Source organism: Mustelus asterias, chromosome 4, assembly GCF_964213995.1.
Source record: "Mustelus asterias chromosome 4, sMusAst1.hap1.1, whole genome shotgun sequence".
NCBI classification, from domain to species: domain Eukaryota; kingdom Metazoa; phylum Chordata; class Chondrichthyes; order Carcharhiniformes; family Triakidae; genus Mustelus; species Mustelus asterias.
The window spans coordinates 148759037-148771756 of NC_135804.1; the positions used below are offsets into that span (position 1 = coordinate 148759037).

Here is a 12720-nt window from a genome sequence, read left to right on the forward strand (position 1 = left end):
TTGATGGAGCATCCTTTCTCAGAAGATTTAAAATTAAAATATTAACACCGCTCTGTCTCTCACAGAACACAAAGATAGCGTCAGAGCCACCAATTGTACCACCGGTGTCGGAGGATGATGATGAAGATGACGATGATGACAATCTGCCACCGCCAGTGATAGCACCGCGACCAGAACACACAAAATCGGTCAGTAGAACTTATTTCTGCAGATGTGTCAGAGGCCAGCAAATGTTCTTGATCACAGAGTTAATATAAATATACAGTCCTGGTCAATCATGCTTAACGATGACCAACTTCATTAAGTGTTGAGCTGATCATCGAGAAACTCCTCATGTAACAAAATTAAAGTTTTAAAATTTATTTATTAGTGTTACAAGTTACTGTGAAAATCCCCTAGTTGCCACACTCCAGCAACTCTGTGGGTACACTGAGGGAGAATTTAGTACGGCTGATGCACCTAACAAGCACGCCTTTTGGACTGTGGGAGGAAACTGGAGCACCCAGAGGAAACCCACGCAGACACAGGGAGAATGTGCAGATCCCGCACAGTGACCCAAGCTGGGAATGAATCTCGGGTCCCTGGTGCTGTGAGGCAGCAGTGCTGACCACTGTGAATTAAAATTAGAACATGAGAAAAAGGAGCAGAACTTGCAAGGGGGATTGGAGTAGGGAAATCTTGCTATAACCATACAAGACATTGCCATCTAGATTACTGTGTACAAGTTTGGTCTCCTTACTTAAGGAGAGATAAACTTGCATTGGAAGCAGTTCAGAGAAGACGATTCCTGGGATGAGGGGTTGCCTTATGAGGGAAAAGTTGAAAAGGCTGGGCCTACACTCATTGGAGTTCAGAAGAATGAGGAGTGATCTTATTGAAATGTTTAAGGTTCTGAGGGGGTTTGACAGATGCTGAGAGGATGCTTCTTTTCATTTGGGAATCTCATTCTAGGGGGGACAGTTTAAAAATGGGTTAAGATGGGGATCAAGAAGAATTTCTTCTGAGGGTCATTCGTCTTTGGAATTCTCTTCGACAGAGAAAGGTGTGGCTGGATCATTGAATATATTCAAGGTTAGGCTGGACAGATTTTTGATTGAGAAGCAAGTCCAGTGTTATGGGGGAGCAAGCAAGAAAGTGGAGCTGAGGCCACAATCGGGTCAGCCAGAATCTCATTGAATGGTAGCAGAACAGGCTCAGTGGGCTGAATGGCCTACTATTGCTCCCATTTCTGATCCTATGAGTAGGCCACTTGATGCATCAAGCCTGTCCCCCCCCCCCCCCCCCCCCTAATAAGATCCTGGTTGTTCTGCCTGTCTCCCATAACTTTTAACTCCCTTGTCGGTCAAAATCTTTCTGAACCAAAATTCGGCCTTGAATACAGTCAATGACGCAGTCCTCATTGCTCCCTTGACTACAGAATTCCAAGGATTAATGAGCCTCTGAGAGAAGAAATTCCAGAGTACCTCTTATTTTGAAACTCTGCCCCCTGTCTAGGTTCTGCCACTTTCCTACCTAAACCACAATAATCGCGTGCAGAAAAGCCTCTGGATGGCCTTCCAGCCTGTCGTCACTTGAGACCCTAACGTGGGCAATTAAAACGGTACACAAAACTCCAGGTGTGATCTGACCAATGCCCTAGAGAGTTGTAGGAAGACTTCACCTCTTTCATACTCCACTTCTCTCACAATAAAGATCAACATTCCATTTGCCTTCCTCATTACTTGCTGTACCTGCATGCTAACTTTGTGATTCATATACAAGGACACCTGGATCCTTCTGTACTCCAGCATTCTGTGGTCTCTCCCCATTTAAAAAAAAAAAAAATCTGCTTTTCTATTCTTCCTACCAAACTGGATAAACTCTTATTTTTCCATATTGTATACAACCTGCCAAACGTTGCCTACTCATTTAACCTTTCTACATCCCCTTGCAGAGTGTCTGCCTTCTCTTCACAACTTGCTTTCCTACCTATCTTTGTATCATCGGCAAATATGGCTATGATATGCTCAGTCCCTTCATCTAAGTCATTAATATAGATCAGAAATAGTTAAGGGTCCCAGCACTGATCCCTCTGGCATTCCACTAGTTATAGTTTGCCAATCAGAAAATGACCCATTTATCCTGATTCTGTTTCCTGTCGAAAGTAAATGGTAAGGCACTTGGGCAGGACTGTCCTCTCTCGACCACATTGTTAAAAATGTTACTAAGAAACAGAGAAGAGCCAATTCACTATTGTTTTTATTTTTGTTAGGAGTGCCCTACTATAGGACAGCCTTTGACTGCACCCCTATCTCCGCCTGTGTCTGGGTGCTGTTGAACTGTTCCTGTTGATTCAGGAAACTGACTGGCCTGCATTGAGAGTAGGCTTATAGACCTTCTAGACCAAAATAGCTGGGGTCAGGAAAACAGCAACCGGCCTTGGTGATTTTTAGGGCCCTGTTTGCTTCCATGGGAGGAGTTAAAAATTCAGGCCTACATGTTAAAGATACATCACTGACTGCAGAGGGTTTGGTATGACCTGACAGTATGCAAGAAGCCACAGACATGCAAGTGTCTGTAATAAGCAAAATACTGCGGATACTGGAATCTGAAGCAAGAACAGGGAATGCTGGGAAAACTCAGCAGGTCTGGCAGTATCTGTAGGGGGAGAGAACAGGGTTAACGTTTCAAGTCCGCTTGGCTTTTCATCAGCACAGAAGAGGGGGAGAATGCATTAGATATTGAATTGTAGCTGGGAGAGATTACAACAAGATGTAGCAACCTTAAGAATAAAAAATGGCTTGGCATGGGAGGGGGATGGAGGGTGAAAAGGAGGGATTTTTGCAATGAGACAATATATGTATGGGATACTTTTCAGAAAGCTCACAGCTTAAAGTTGTTGGAACTCTAACATGCCTAATCGGAAGATGGGATGCCATTCCTCCAGCTTGCATTGAGCTTCACTGGAACATTGCAGCAGGCTAAGGGCAGACGTGGGCAGGAGAACAAGGTGCTGAGTTAAAATGGCAAGCCACAGGAAGATTTGGGTTTTGCTTGTAGATTGAGCAAAGGTGTTCCATAAAGCAGTTACCCAGTCTGCGTTTAGACTCCCCAGTGTAGAGGGGACGTCATTGGGAGCAGCAAATACAGTAGATCAAATTGAAGGAAGTGCAAGTGAAACGCTACTTGTCCTGAAGGGAGTATTTGAGGCCTTGAATGGTGACGAGGGAGTAGGTAAAGGAGTAGGTGTTGCATTTTCTGAAATTGCATGGGGAGTTGAGCATGATGGTCACGGAGGAAACAGACCCTGTCACATCTGGGTCATTGCTCTGTACTTACATCCACTGTATTTAGTGCTATTATAACATTTTGAAATGTGGATGGCAAAGTGACTTGGTAATAAGAAATGCAACAAGTTTTCTACAGTACGCTGTGCTTTGAACACCACATAAGCACACGGATTGCATAATTTCATCTGAAAGGGAATTTTACAAATAATGTTCTCTTCCTCCAATTGATATTTTAATAACAGTCTTGATGACTGATTTGTCCAATGTTAAAGGCTGGACTGGGACAGTAGGTTGGCCCATTCCCACTGCTATCCAGGCCTTCCTTTGTAAATGCGTTGTAGATTTGGGTGGCATGGTGGTACAGTGGTTAACACTGCTGCCTCACAGCACCAGGGACCAGGTTCAATTCCGGCCTTGGGTCACCGTCTGTGTGGAATTTGCATCTTCTCCCCATGTCTGCGTCAGTTTCCTCCCAGATGCTCCGGTTTTCTCCCACAGTCAAAGATGTGTGGGTTAGGTGGATTGGCCATGCTAAATTTCCCCTTAGTCTCAGGGGGATTAGCAGGGTAAATGTATGGGGTTATGGGAATAGGCCCTGGGTGGGATTGTGGTCGATGCAGACTCGAAGGGCCAAATGGCCTCCTTCTGCACCGTAGGATTCTAGAATTCTATGCTGGTGGGTTACTTCACTGTTACCCTCGGTAATTCATCAGAAGGCTGTGTCTTCCTCAGTGAAGCCATAGCTAAGTTGTTCCAGCAATTAAACAGCTGAAACACAGTCTCTCCCCATTTGGGCTATCATCCAACCAAAGTCCAAGCCCACAGCACCCTCTTGGAAACAAAAATGATTAAAATTGTTCGTTGACAATGGGCTCTCCTCCCAAGCTTTCAGCATGAAGATCACACAGGCAAGCCTCTACGTGACTGCAAATCTAGAACTATAGGTCGAGTGAAGGTAGATTTAAAACTGAGATGAGGAGGAACTTTGGAAGAAGGTGTAACTGGTGTAATCAGCAAGTTTGCGGATGACACGAAGATGGCTGGAATTGCGGATAGCGAAGAGCATTGTCGGGCAATACAGCAGGATATAGATAGGCGGGAAAATTGGGCGGAGAGGTGGCAGATGGAATTTAATCCGGATAAATGCGAAGTGATGCATTTTGGAAGAAATAATGTAGGGAGGAGTTATACAATAAATGGCAGAGTCATCAGGAGTATAGAAACACAGAGGGACCTAGGTGTGCAAGTCCACAAATCCTTGAAGGTGGCAACACAGGTGGAGAAGGTGGTGAAGAAGGCATATGGTATGCTTGCCTTTATAGGACGGGGTATAGAGTATAAAAGCTGGAGTCTGATGATACAGCTGTATAGAACGCTGGTTAGGCCACATTTGGAGTACTGCGTCCAGTTCTGGTCGCCGCACTACCAGAAGGACGTGGAGGCATTGGAGAGAGTGCAGAGAAGGTTTACCAGGATGTTGCCTGGTATGGAGGGTCTTAGCTATGAGGAGAGATTGGGTAGACTGGGGTTGTTCTCCTTGGAAAGACGGAGAATGAGGGGAGATCTAATAGAGGTATACAAGATTATGAAGGGTATAGATAGGGTGAACAGTGGAAAGCTTTTTCCCAGGTCGGAGGTGACGATCACGAGGGGTCACGGGCTCAAGGTGAGAGGGGCGAAGTATAACTCAGACATCAGAGGGACGTTTTTTACACAGAGGGTGGTGGGGGCCTGGAATGCGCTGCCAAGTAGGGTGGTGGAGGCAGACACGCTGACATCGTTTAAGACTTACCTGGATAGTCACATGAGCAGCCTGGGAATGGAGGGATACAAACGATTGGTCTAGTTGGACCAAGGAGCGGCACAGGCTTGGAGGGCCGAAGGGCCTGTTTCCTGTGCTGTACTGTTCTTTGTTCTTTGTTCTTTGAACTACTTCTTGCAGAGGGTGGTGAATTTGTGGAACTTGCTGCCCCATGGCACGGTGGAGTCTGAATCATTGAATGGTTTCAAGAAGGAGATCAGATATATTTCTAATAAGAAAAGGAATAAGGGGACATGGGGAACAGGTGGGGAGGTGGATTTCAGACCAGGGAGAGATCAGCCATGATCTGATTGAATGAATGGTGGAGCAGGCTCAAAAGGTTGAATTTGCCTATTCCTGCTCCAAATTTCTATGTTCCGATCATTCTGCCCATAATCTGCCAGTGACAAAAACAAATCTGCCGAGTTTGAGACCAGATTTCGGAGTGTTCACTTATTGGATGATCAAATTCCAGGACATTTTGAAATGGCTTTATGTACAGTAACTATTTGCATCAAATAAATGAAATATCTCCAGCACTTCCCCAACCGTCAGAATTACATGTTGTTTTAATCTGAAACCTAACTGAACCACTTTGTTTTCAATTACTATCTTGGAACCACAGGCTAAGTCATTGCCAGCTCTTTGATTTTTAATCTTCAGGGGCAATTACCAGCAAACGGGTGGCCTTTTAGCAAATTTGGTGATCTCTCTATTGATTTTTAATGGGAGGGGGTAGAGGTTTGAAATATTGGGTGAGGGTGGCAGTGGAGTGTTGCAATTGACCCAGGAAACTTTGGCATAATTAATACACATATTCACTTGTGCCTAATTGCCTAGAGCGCCTGCAGTAGATTAAAGGCATGCCTTTTCCATGCATCATTACTATGGCACAAGTTTGGAGGAAATTCCAGGACAATTAGTGGTGCGGTACTTGATGTGCCTGCCATTCCTTTAACTAGTGTAATGTGTTTTGGATCTAGCTGCTGAAGACAGTGTTACGTTGAAAGTTCTGAGTGGCAGGTAAAGTTTGAAATGAGTCGCATATTTTTCATCCCAAAGCAGGAAAAAATGTAAAAAGGCAAATAATGAACAGAAGGTGGAGGGAGAAAAGGAATGTAGATTTACAGAAATCTTGCCTGTTTCACGGTGGCACAGTGGTTAGCAATGCTGCCTCACAGCACCAGGGACCCAGGTTCAATTCCTGCCTTGGGTGACTATCTGTGCGGAGTCAGCGCATTCTCCCCGTGTCTGCATGGGTTTCCTCTGGATGCTCCGGTTTCCTCCCACAGTCCAAAGATGTGGCTATGCTAAATTGTCCCTTAGTGTCAGGTGGATTAGCAAGGTAAATACATGGGGTTACGGCGGTAGGACCTGGGTGGGATTGTGGTCGGTGCAGGCTTGATGATTCGAATAACCTCCTGCTGCACTGTCGGGATTCTATTCCATGGTTCATATTTTCTCCTCCCTCCACTTTCCTCCTGATTCAGCTTGTGGCTGAAATATAATTCCCTGGAGTCTCACCGTGCACCATTTTTTGGCAATGTGAACCTAACCGGTTAGTATTGGCTGATAATTAGCAATCAGCGGCAAAGTGATGGCCCATGCTTGTCGTCCTCCACCAAACTGGCCACTTGCCTAATGTGACCTTCCAGGCACTGGAAGACCCAGAAGATATGTCCACGGTAAGGAACCCAACAGATCTCTTCCAGGTAATGGGCTTGTATAAATCCAAGCACATGGGGCAGTGAAGAGAAGTCACACCGACAGACAAAACCCACAGGCAATGTGTAGAACAGGCATGTTTCTCCATCACAAGCCTTTACTTTAAGCTGTTGCAGCATCTCCATTGAAACTAGAAGCAGGAGGCCCTTTGAGCCTGGTCCGCCATTCATTCTGATCATGGCTGATCATCAAATTCAATATCCTGATTCACATCCCCCCCGCAAAAGGGATCCCTTGATCCCATGATCCTTTAGCCCCTTTAGTCCCAAGAGCTATATCCAACTTCTTGAAATCGCACAATGTTTTGTCCTCAACTACTTTCGGTGGTAGTGAATTCCATACATTCACCACTCTCTGGATGGAAAAAATAGAATCTGTTTAAAAAATAAAATGAAAACATTATTATAATAATTTCTGGGTAGTCACATGCAAATATGCAGGGCTTTAAGTCATATAAATTTGAACCAAGATTTTTAAAACATTAGATAAATGTGAAGAATCTCATTCTTGTTTCTTGCAGCTGTTTAGAAAGTGCTATTCCGTGTAGGAATCCTTGTTCCGATACAGACGGTGCTATCACTAGATATTTCTGATTGCCAGAACAGGCTCCTTGTGCCTCTTAACACTCGTCCTTATGTTTTCTGATAAAGGCAATCCATAAGAAGTGGGCAATTAGCCAGTGTCATGTTTTCTGAATTAGTTTCAGTGTCAGGGTTAGTAGCACATCTGTACATGAGGAATGCAGAATTGGCCACAGCAATTGAAGATTTCTGTGTAACTGTGCTGAATTATACGCATGTGTTGAACCCCATATCTGGACTCCAAGGGAAGAAGGTCTGCCCCACAATTATTTAAGGGCCAATTGTCCATTCATGGGGCAGATGCAAGATTTCCACCCCTCAGCCTGGAAGTCTTGCTACTGAGAGCTGCCAGCCAATCATAGGCTAGCAGCTTTGGATCTACCAGTATTGCTAGTGGGAGTGGAGGCCACAGCTGACACTGCACTCGTTGATGTTGAGAAGTGTTTGGGGGGTCCATGAAGTGGCTGGGCAATTGGTGGGGAATTTGAGGCCACTGGGGGAGGCCAGAATCATAGAATCTCTACAGTGCAGAAGAGGTTATTCAGCCCATTGGGTCTGCACCGACCCTCCGAAAGAGCACCCTACCTAGGCCCAATCACCCACCCTAACCCTGCACATGGCCAATCCAAGTAACCCGCACATCTTTGGACTGTGGGAGGAAACCGGAACACCCGGAGGAAACCCATGCAGACACAGGGAGACTGTGCAAACTCCACACAGACAGTGACCCAAGTCAGGAATCAAACCCGGGTCCCTGGCGCTGTGAAGCAGCAGTGCTAATCACTGTGCACCTTAAGCAGCATTTCTTTGGGACCAGCGGGCCAGTTAGGGAGGAATCCCCTCCAGCCTGTGGAGGGAAATTTGGTTGGCTAGCTGCTTGGCATGGGCCCCTCACACTGGCAGCTAAATGCCCACTGGCAGGGGAGGGTTAGATCTAGTTGATTTGTACGCACTCTTGAAACTGCTGTCAGTTTCAGCTGCTTTGTTGTCATTACCACCATAAAATCTAGGTCATTAACAGGCTGGAGGAGGAAATGACTGCAGAAGCTCGCTCTATGCCTGACCAACATTCAGATACGATGGAGGGAATGTTCAAATTGGACATGGTTGTAACACAAACAATTGTACACATCAGCAATTAGAGGGCAAGAGAGTGAATATCAGGGTGCACAACCCCGGTCATCAGTTTTCCGTGTGTGCCCAAAGTGAAAATGATCTCCCTTTGCTCAGTAAGTGATTAGGAGGAGAGGTGAGTGCGTTTCCATCCCCACTGTCACCCCAAGGATACTGACGCATTGTGAAGACCACCTTGGTGTGTCCAGCTCAATTCCATGTTGATGGAGATATTAGGGAAGAATTTATGGATAACTCATGAGTTAATTGTAATGAGGCACTGACTGTCATTGTGTTCTGCAGATTTTTACCCGATCGGTGATTGAGCCGATTGTGCCAGTGGCTCCGGCTAAAGATGTAACAACCTCTCCAGTGACGACGCCACCAGAAAATATAACCAGTTTGAACAGTCAGCTTTGCAGGAACACTGACAAGCAGAGGAAGAAATCCAAGATGACAGATGAAGAGATTCTTGAAAAATTAAGTATGTATTTAAAATTAAACATCTTTTGATTTTAACTGAGGATCTGTTTAGAGTGATTTAAATCTATTTCCTTGCATCACATTTGAAGACCTGTTGGGCTAATAGCACAACTTTATACTCATGTTTCCCATGGGCTGAATTTTACAGAAATATTGTTGCCCTCCCCAGCTCCTCCCTCACCACTACAAAAGTTGGTTCCAAAATGGCCCACTTCAGCAAAGGCTGCCCTCCCTCCCCTATTCCCGCACGAGGGGTGGCAGTGGCAGGCAGAAAGTGGGACTCGCACCCTTTAGTGTGAGGAGGTCCCATCCTCAAGAGCCAATCTGATTGGCTGGTAGGTTCTAGCCTTGGCAACAGCACAGCTCTGTAGTGTGTGCTGTTGCCAGGACTGCAGGCTGTCAGAGCAATGGACTTTGGGCGAAGCTAAATCCTGGGCTGTTAGGGTTGGTAGGGATCGGGCATTCTGGTGCGGGGGCTGGGAGGGCACAAAAGGGGGGCTTAACATCTTGGGGCACGAGGATGTCCTCCAATGTGCACAGGGCACCTGCGAATTGGCATTCACCACCCCTTCCTTCCTGATGGTTAAGTGAGTTTAAAAAAAAGGCCCGCACACTTCTGCACCCTCCCCTGGTCAGAGCAACCATATTATGGCATTGGGCAGCATTTCATTCGAGTCAATTGGCTTGTTAGAAAGCTCAATTGCTAATTGTGTTTTTGAAATGATTATTTCAGCAAGTGGCCATTTTTAGTGACCGAGTTAGGAATGGGTAGGAAGGCAGTGTGTAGACACCAGCCATCATTTCCATGCCCAACCACTGCCTCTCCGACACACACAGCCACGCTCCCCAACCCCCCCCCCCACAATCCACCGCACTCGCCTAGCTGCATCCATGTTAACTGAAAACACATCTGACGGAGGGACCACAAAATCCATGTCATGGATGATTGAAGAGAGAGAATTGTAACAATGTGATGAGTCTGTCTCCTTAATATTCAAGCTTCAAATAAAATGTTGTCCTCATTAAAAAGAAGCTGCTTTTGAAATGTCCTACGTGTTATGATTTCAATATCTTTACACTTGATGTGACTTTTGTTTCAGGAAGCATAGTAAGCGTGGGTGATCCCAAAAAGAAATACACAAGATTTGAAAAGATCGGGCAGGGGTAGGTGCAAGTCTTTTTATTAATTAAGGCTGGCCATTTTCAATCTAACGCAGTGCCGCCATATTATAAAACACCAAATGTGGCACCAACAATAACAATGGTCTTTCAGGACATCATTCTATCTTTCCTTCAGAACCCATGACTGTGACTGGTCATTTCTGACATGGTTTTGATCCTAAAAACAGTCTGTCTGATTAACAGCTATCAATACACAGAATTTGAATAAACAGCAAGCTACCTTTCAATTCTGTACAGTACAATCAGAGCCGGTGTGATTTGAAGACCATAAGATATAGGAGCAGAATTAGGCGATTTGGTCCATTGAGTCTGCTTCACCATTCAATCATGGCTGATAAGTTTCTCAACTTCATTCCCCTGCTTTTTCCCCGTAACCATTGATCCCTTTACCAATCAAGAACCTATCTATCTCTGACTTAAATACACTCAATGACCTGGCCTCCACAGCCTTCTGTGGCAATGAATTCCACAGATTCACCACTCCCTGGCTGAAGAAATTCCTCCTTATCTCAGTTCTAAAAGGTCATCCCTTTACTCTGAGGCCACCCCCGTCCTATTTTGTCTTACTAATGGAAACACCTTCCCCCACACCCACTCTATCCAGGCCTTGCATTATTTTGTATGTTTCAATGAGAAACTGCTGCCCTGTGGATCCAGAACTGGCTTGCCCAAAGGAGGCAGAGAGTGGGTATAGATGGGTCTTTTTCTAAATGGAGGTCGGTCACCAGTGGTGTGCCCCAGGGATCTGTTCTGGGACCCTTGCTGTTTGTCATTTTCATAAATGACCTGGATGAGGAAGTGGAGGGATGGGTTGGTAAGTTTGCCGATGACACGAAGGTTGGTGGGGTTGTGGATAGTCTGGAGGGATGTCAGAAGTTACAGAAGGACATAGATAGGATGCAAGACTGGGCGGAGAAGTGGCAGATGGACTTCAACCCAGATAAATGTGTAGTGGTCCATTTTGGCAGGTCAAATGGGATGAAGGAGTACAATATTAAGGGAAAGACTCTGAGTACTGTAGAGGATCAGAAGGACCTTGGGGTCCGGGTCCATAGGACTCTAAAATCGGCCCTGCAGGTGGAGGAGGTGGTTAAGAAGGCGTCTGGTGTGCTGACCTTTATCAATTGAGGGATTGAGTTTGGGCGTCCGGGGATAATGATGCAGCTATATAAGACCCTCGTCAGACCCCACTTGGAGTACTGTGCTCAGTTCTGGTCGCCTCATTACAGGAAGGATGTGGAAAAGATTGAAAGGGTGCAGAGGAGATTTACAATGATGTTGCCTGGATTGAGTGGCATGCCTTATGAGGATAGGCTGAGGGAGCTCGGTCTTTTCTCCTTGGAGAGACGTGGGATAAGAGGAGACCTAATAGAGGTATATAAGATGTTGAGAGGCATAGATCGGGTGGACTCTCAGAGGCTTTTTCCCAGGGTGGAAATGGCTGCTACGAGAGGACACAGGTTTAAGGTCCCGGGGGGTAGGTACAGGGGAAATGTTAGGGGGAAGTTTTTCACACAGAGGGTGGTGGGCGAGTGGAATCGGCTGCCGTCAGTGGTGGTGGAGGCAAACTCAATAGGGTCTTTTAAGAGACTCCTGGATGAGTACATGGGACTTAATAGGATGGAGGGTTATAGGTAGGCCTAAAAGGTAGGGATATGTTCGGCACAACTTGTGGGGCCGAAGGGCCTGTTTTGTGCTGTAGTTTTTCTATGTTTCTATGAGATCCTGCCTCATCCTTCTAAACTCCAAGTACAGACCCAGAGTCCACAGACACTCCTTATATGTCAAGCTTTTCATTCCTGGGATCATCATTTGTTGCAATTGGTGCTGTATTCCACATGTTAACAGTGTGTAGTAGCGTCAATCACACAAGGTAGTAGGTCAGGAACACTTATTGGGACTTGAGCTTTGCCACTGTGGATGTTGGCAGTGACCTCTGTGCCAAGTAAGTGATTGGCACATACTCTGGTTACAATCATCATCAGGTTTCTTGACTTCACCATTTTAACAATTGGACACCAGGGTAATGGGCATGAAGAAGATGCTGTGGAAGTGACACCATTCGGGTCTAAGCTTGATCTACTCAACATCCACAGATGTTCTCCAACATACTGATATGCAACAGCCTGAGTATTCCAAGAGGCCAGAGTTTAATTAAATGCACCTTTGGCAGTTCCTGCAAAGTGCTAAGCATCTGATAGAACACTAGGAGTGATGTATATATTATATTATATATAATTTTGAGAAAGGAAGTGGGTGGAAGTATATTCAATTATGCAAGAACTGGCCTTTCATTATTGGGCAATGAGAGCAAGAATAAATATTGAGATGCTGTAAGATTCATGTGTCAAATAATCTTAATGATTATCACTTTTAAATTATTTGACAGATCAGCAAAGAGTAAGTTTTAGAATGTCAGATTTGTATCTTCTGTAATGGATAAACATGCAAACTTTGCATGCAAAAAAGGTCCTCCTGACATCCCTCCAATTTCAGTTTGCTCCATTTAATCATTCACCGGGTTTATTCACTGTGTTAATGCACTTGATTTTCAGCTCCGATTTCA

At 45.3% G+C, this 12720-nt stretch overlaps 1 protein-coding gene across 6 annotated transcripts in view; it reads left to right on the top strand.

Annotated features, from left to right (window-relative positions):
* The window catches only part of LOC144493066 (serine/threonine-protein kinase PAK 3), a 240624-nt gene that overhangs the window by 187643 nt on the left and 40261 nt on the right, over positions 1-12720 (top strand). For all 6 annotated transcript variants that reach the window (XM_078211928.1, XM_078211929.1, XM_078211932.1 and 3 more), the window contains 3 exons: positions 66-188; positions 8793-8973; positions 10073-10136. In XM_078211928.1, coding sequence (XP_078068054.1) covers positions 66-188; positions 8793-8973; positions 10073-10136 — 368 coding nt within the window. The remainder of the gene's footprint in view (positions 1-65; positions 189-8792; positions 8974-10072; positions 10137-12720) is intronic.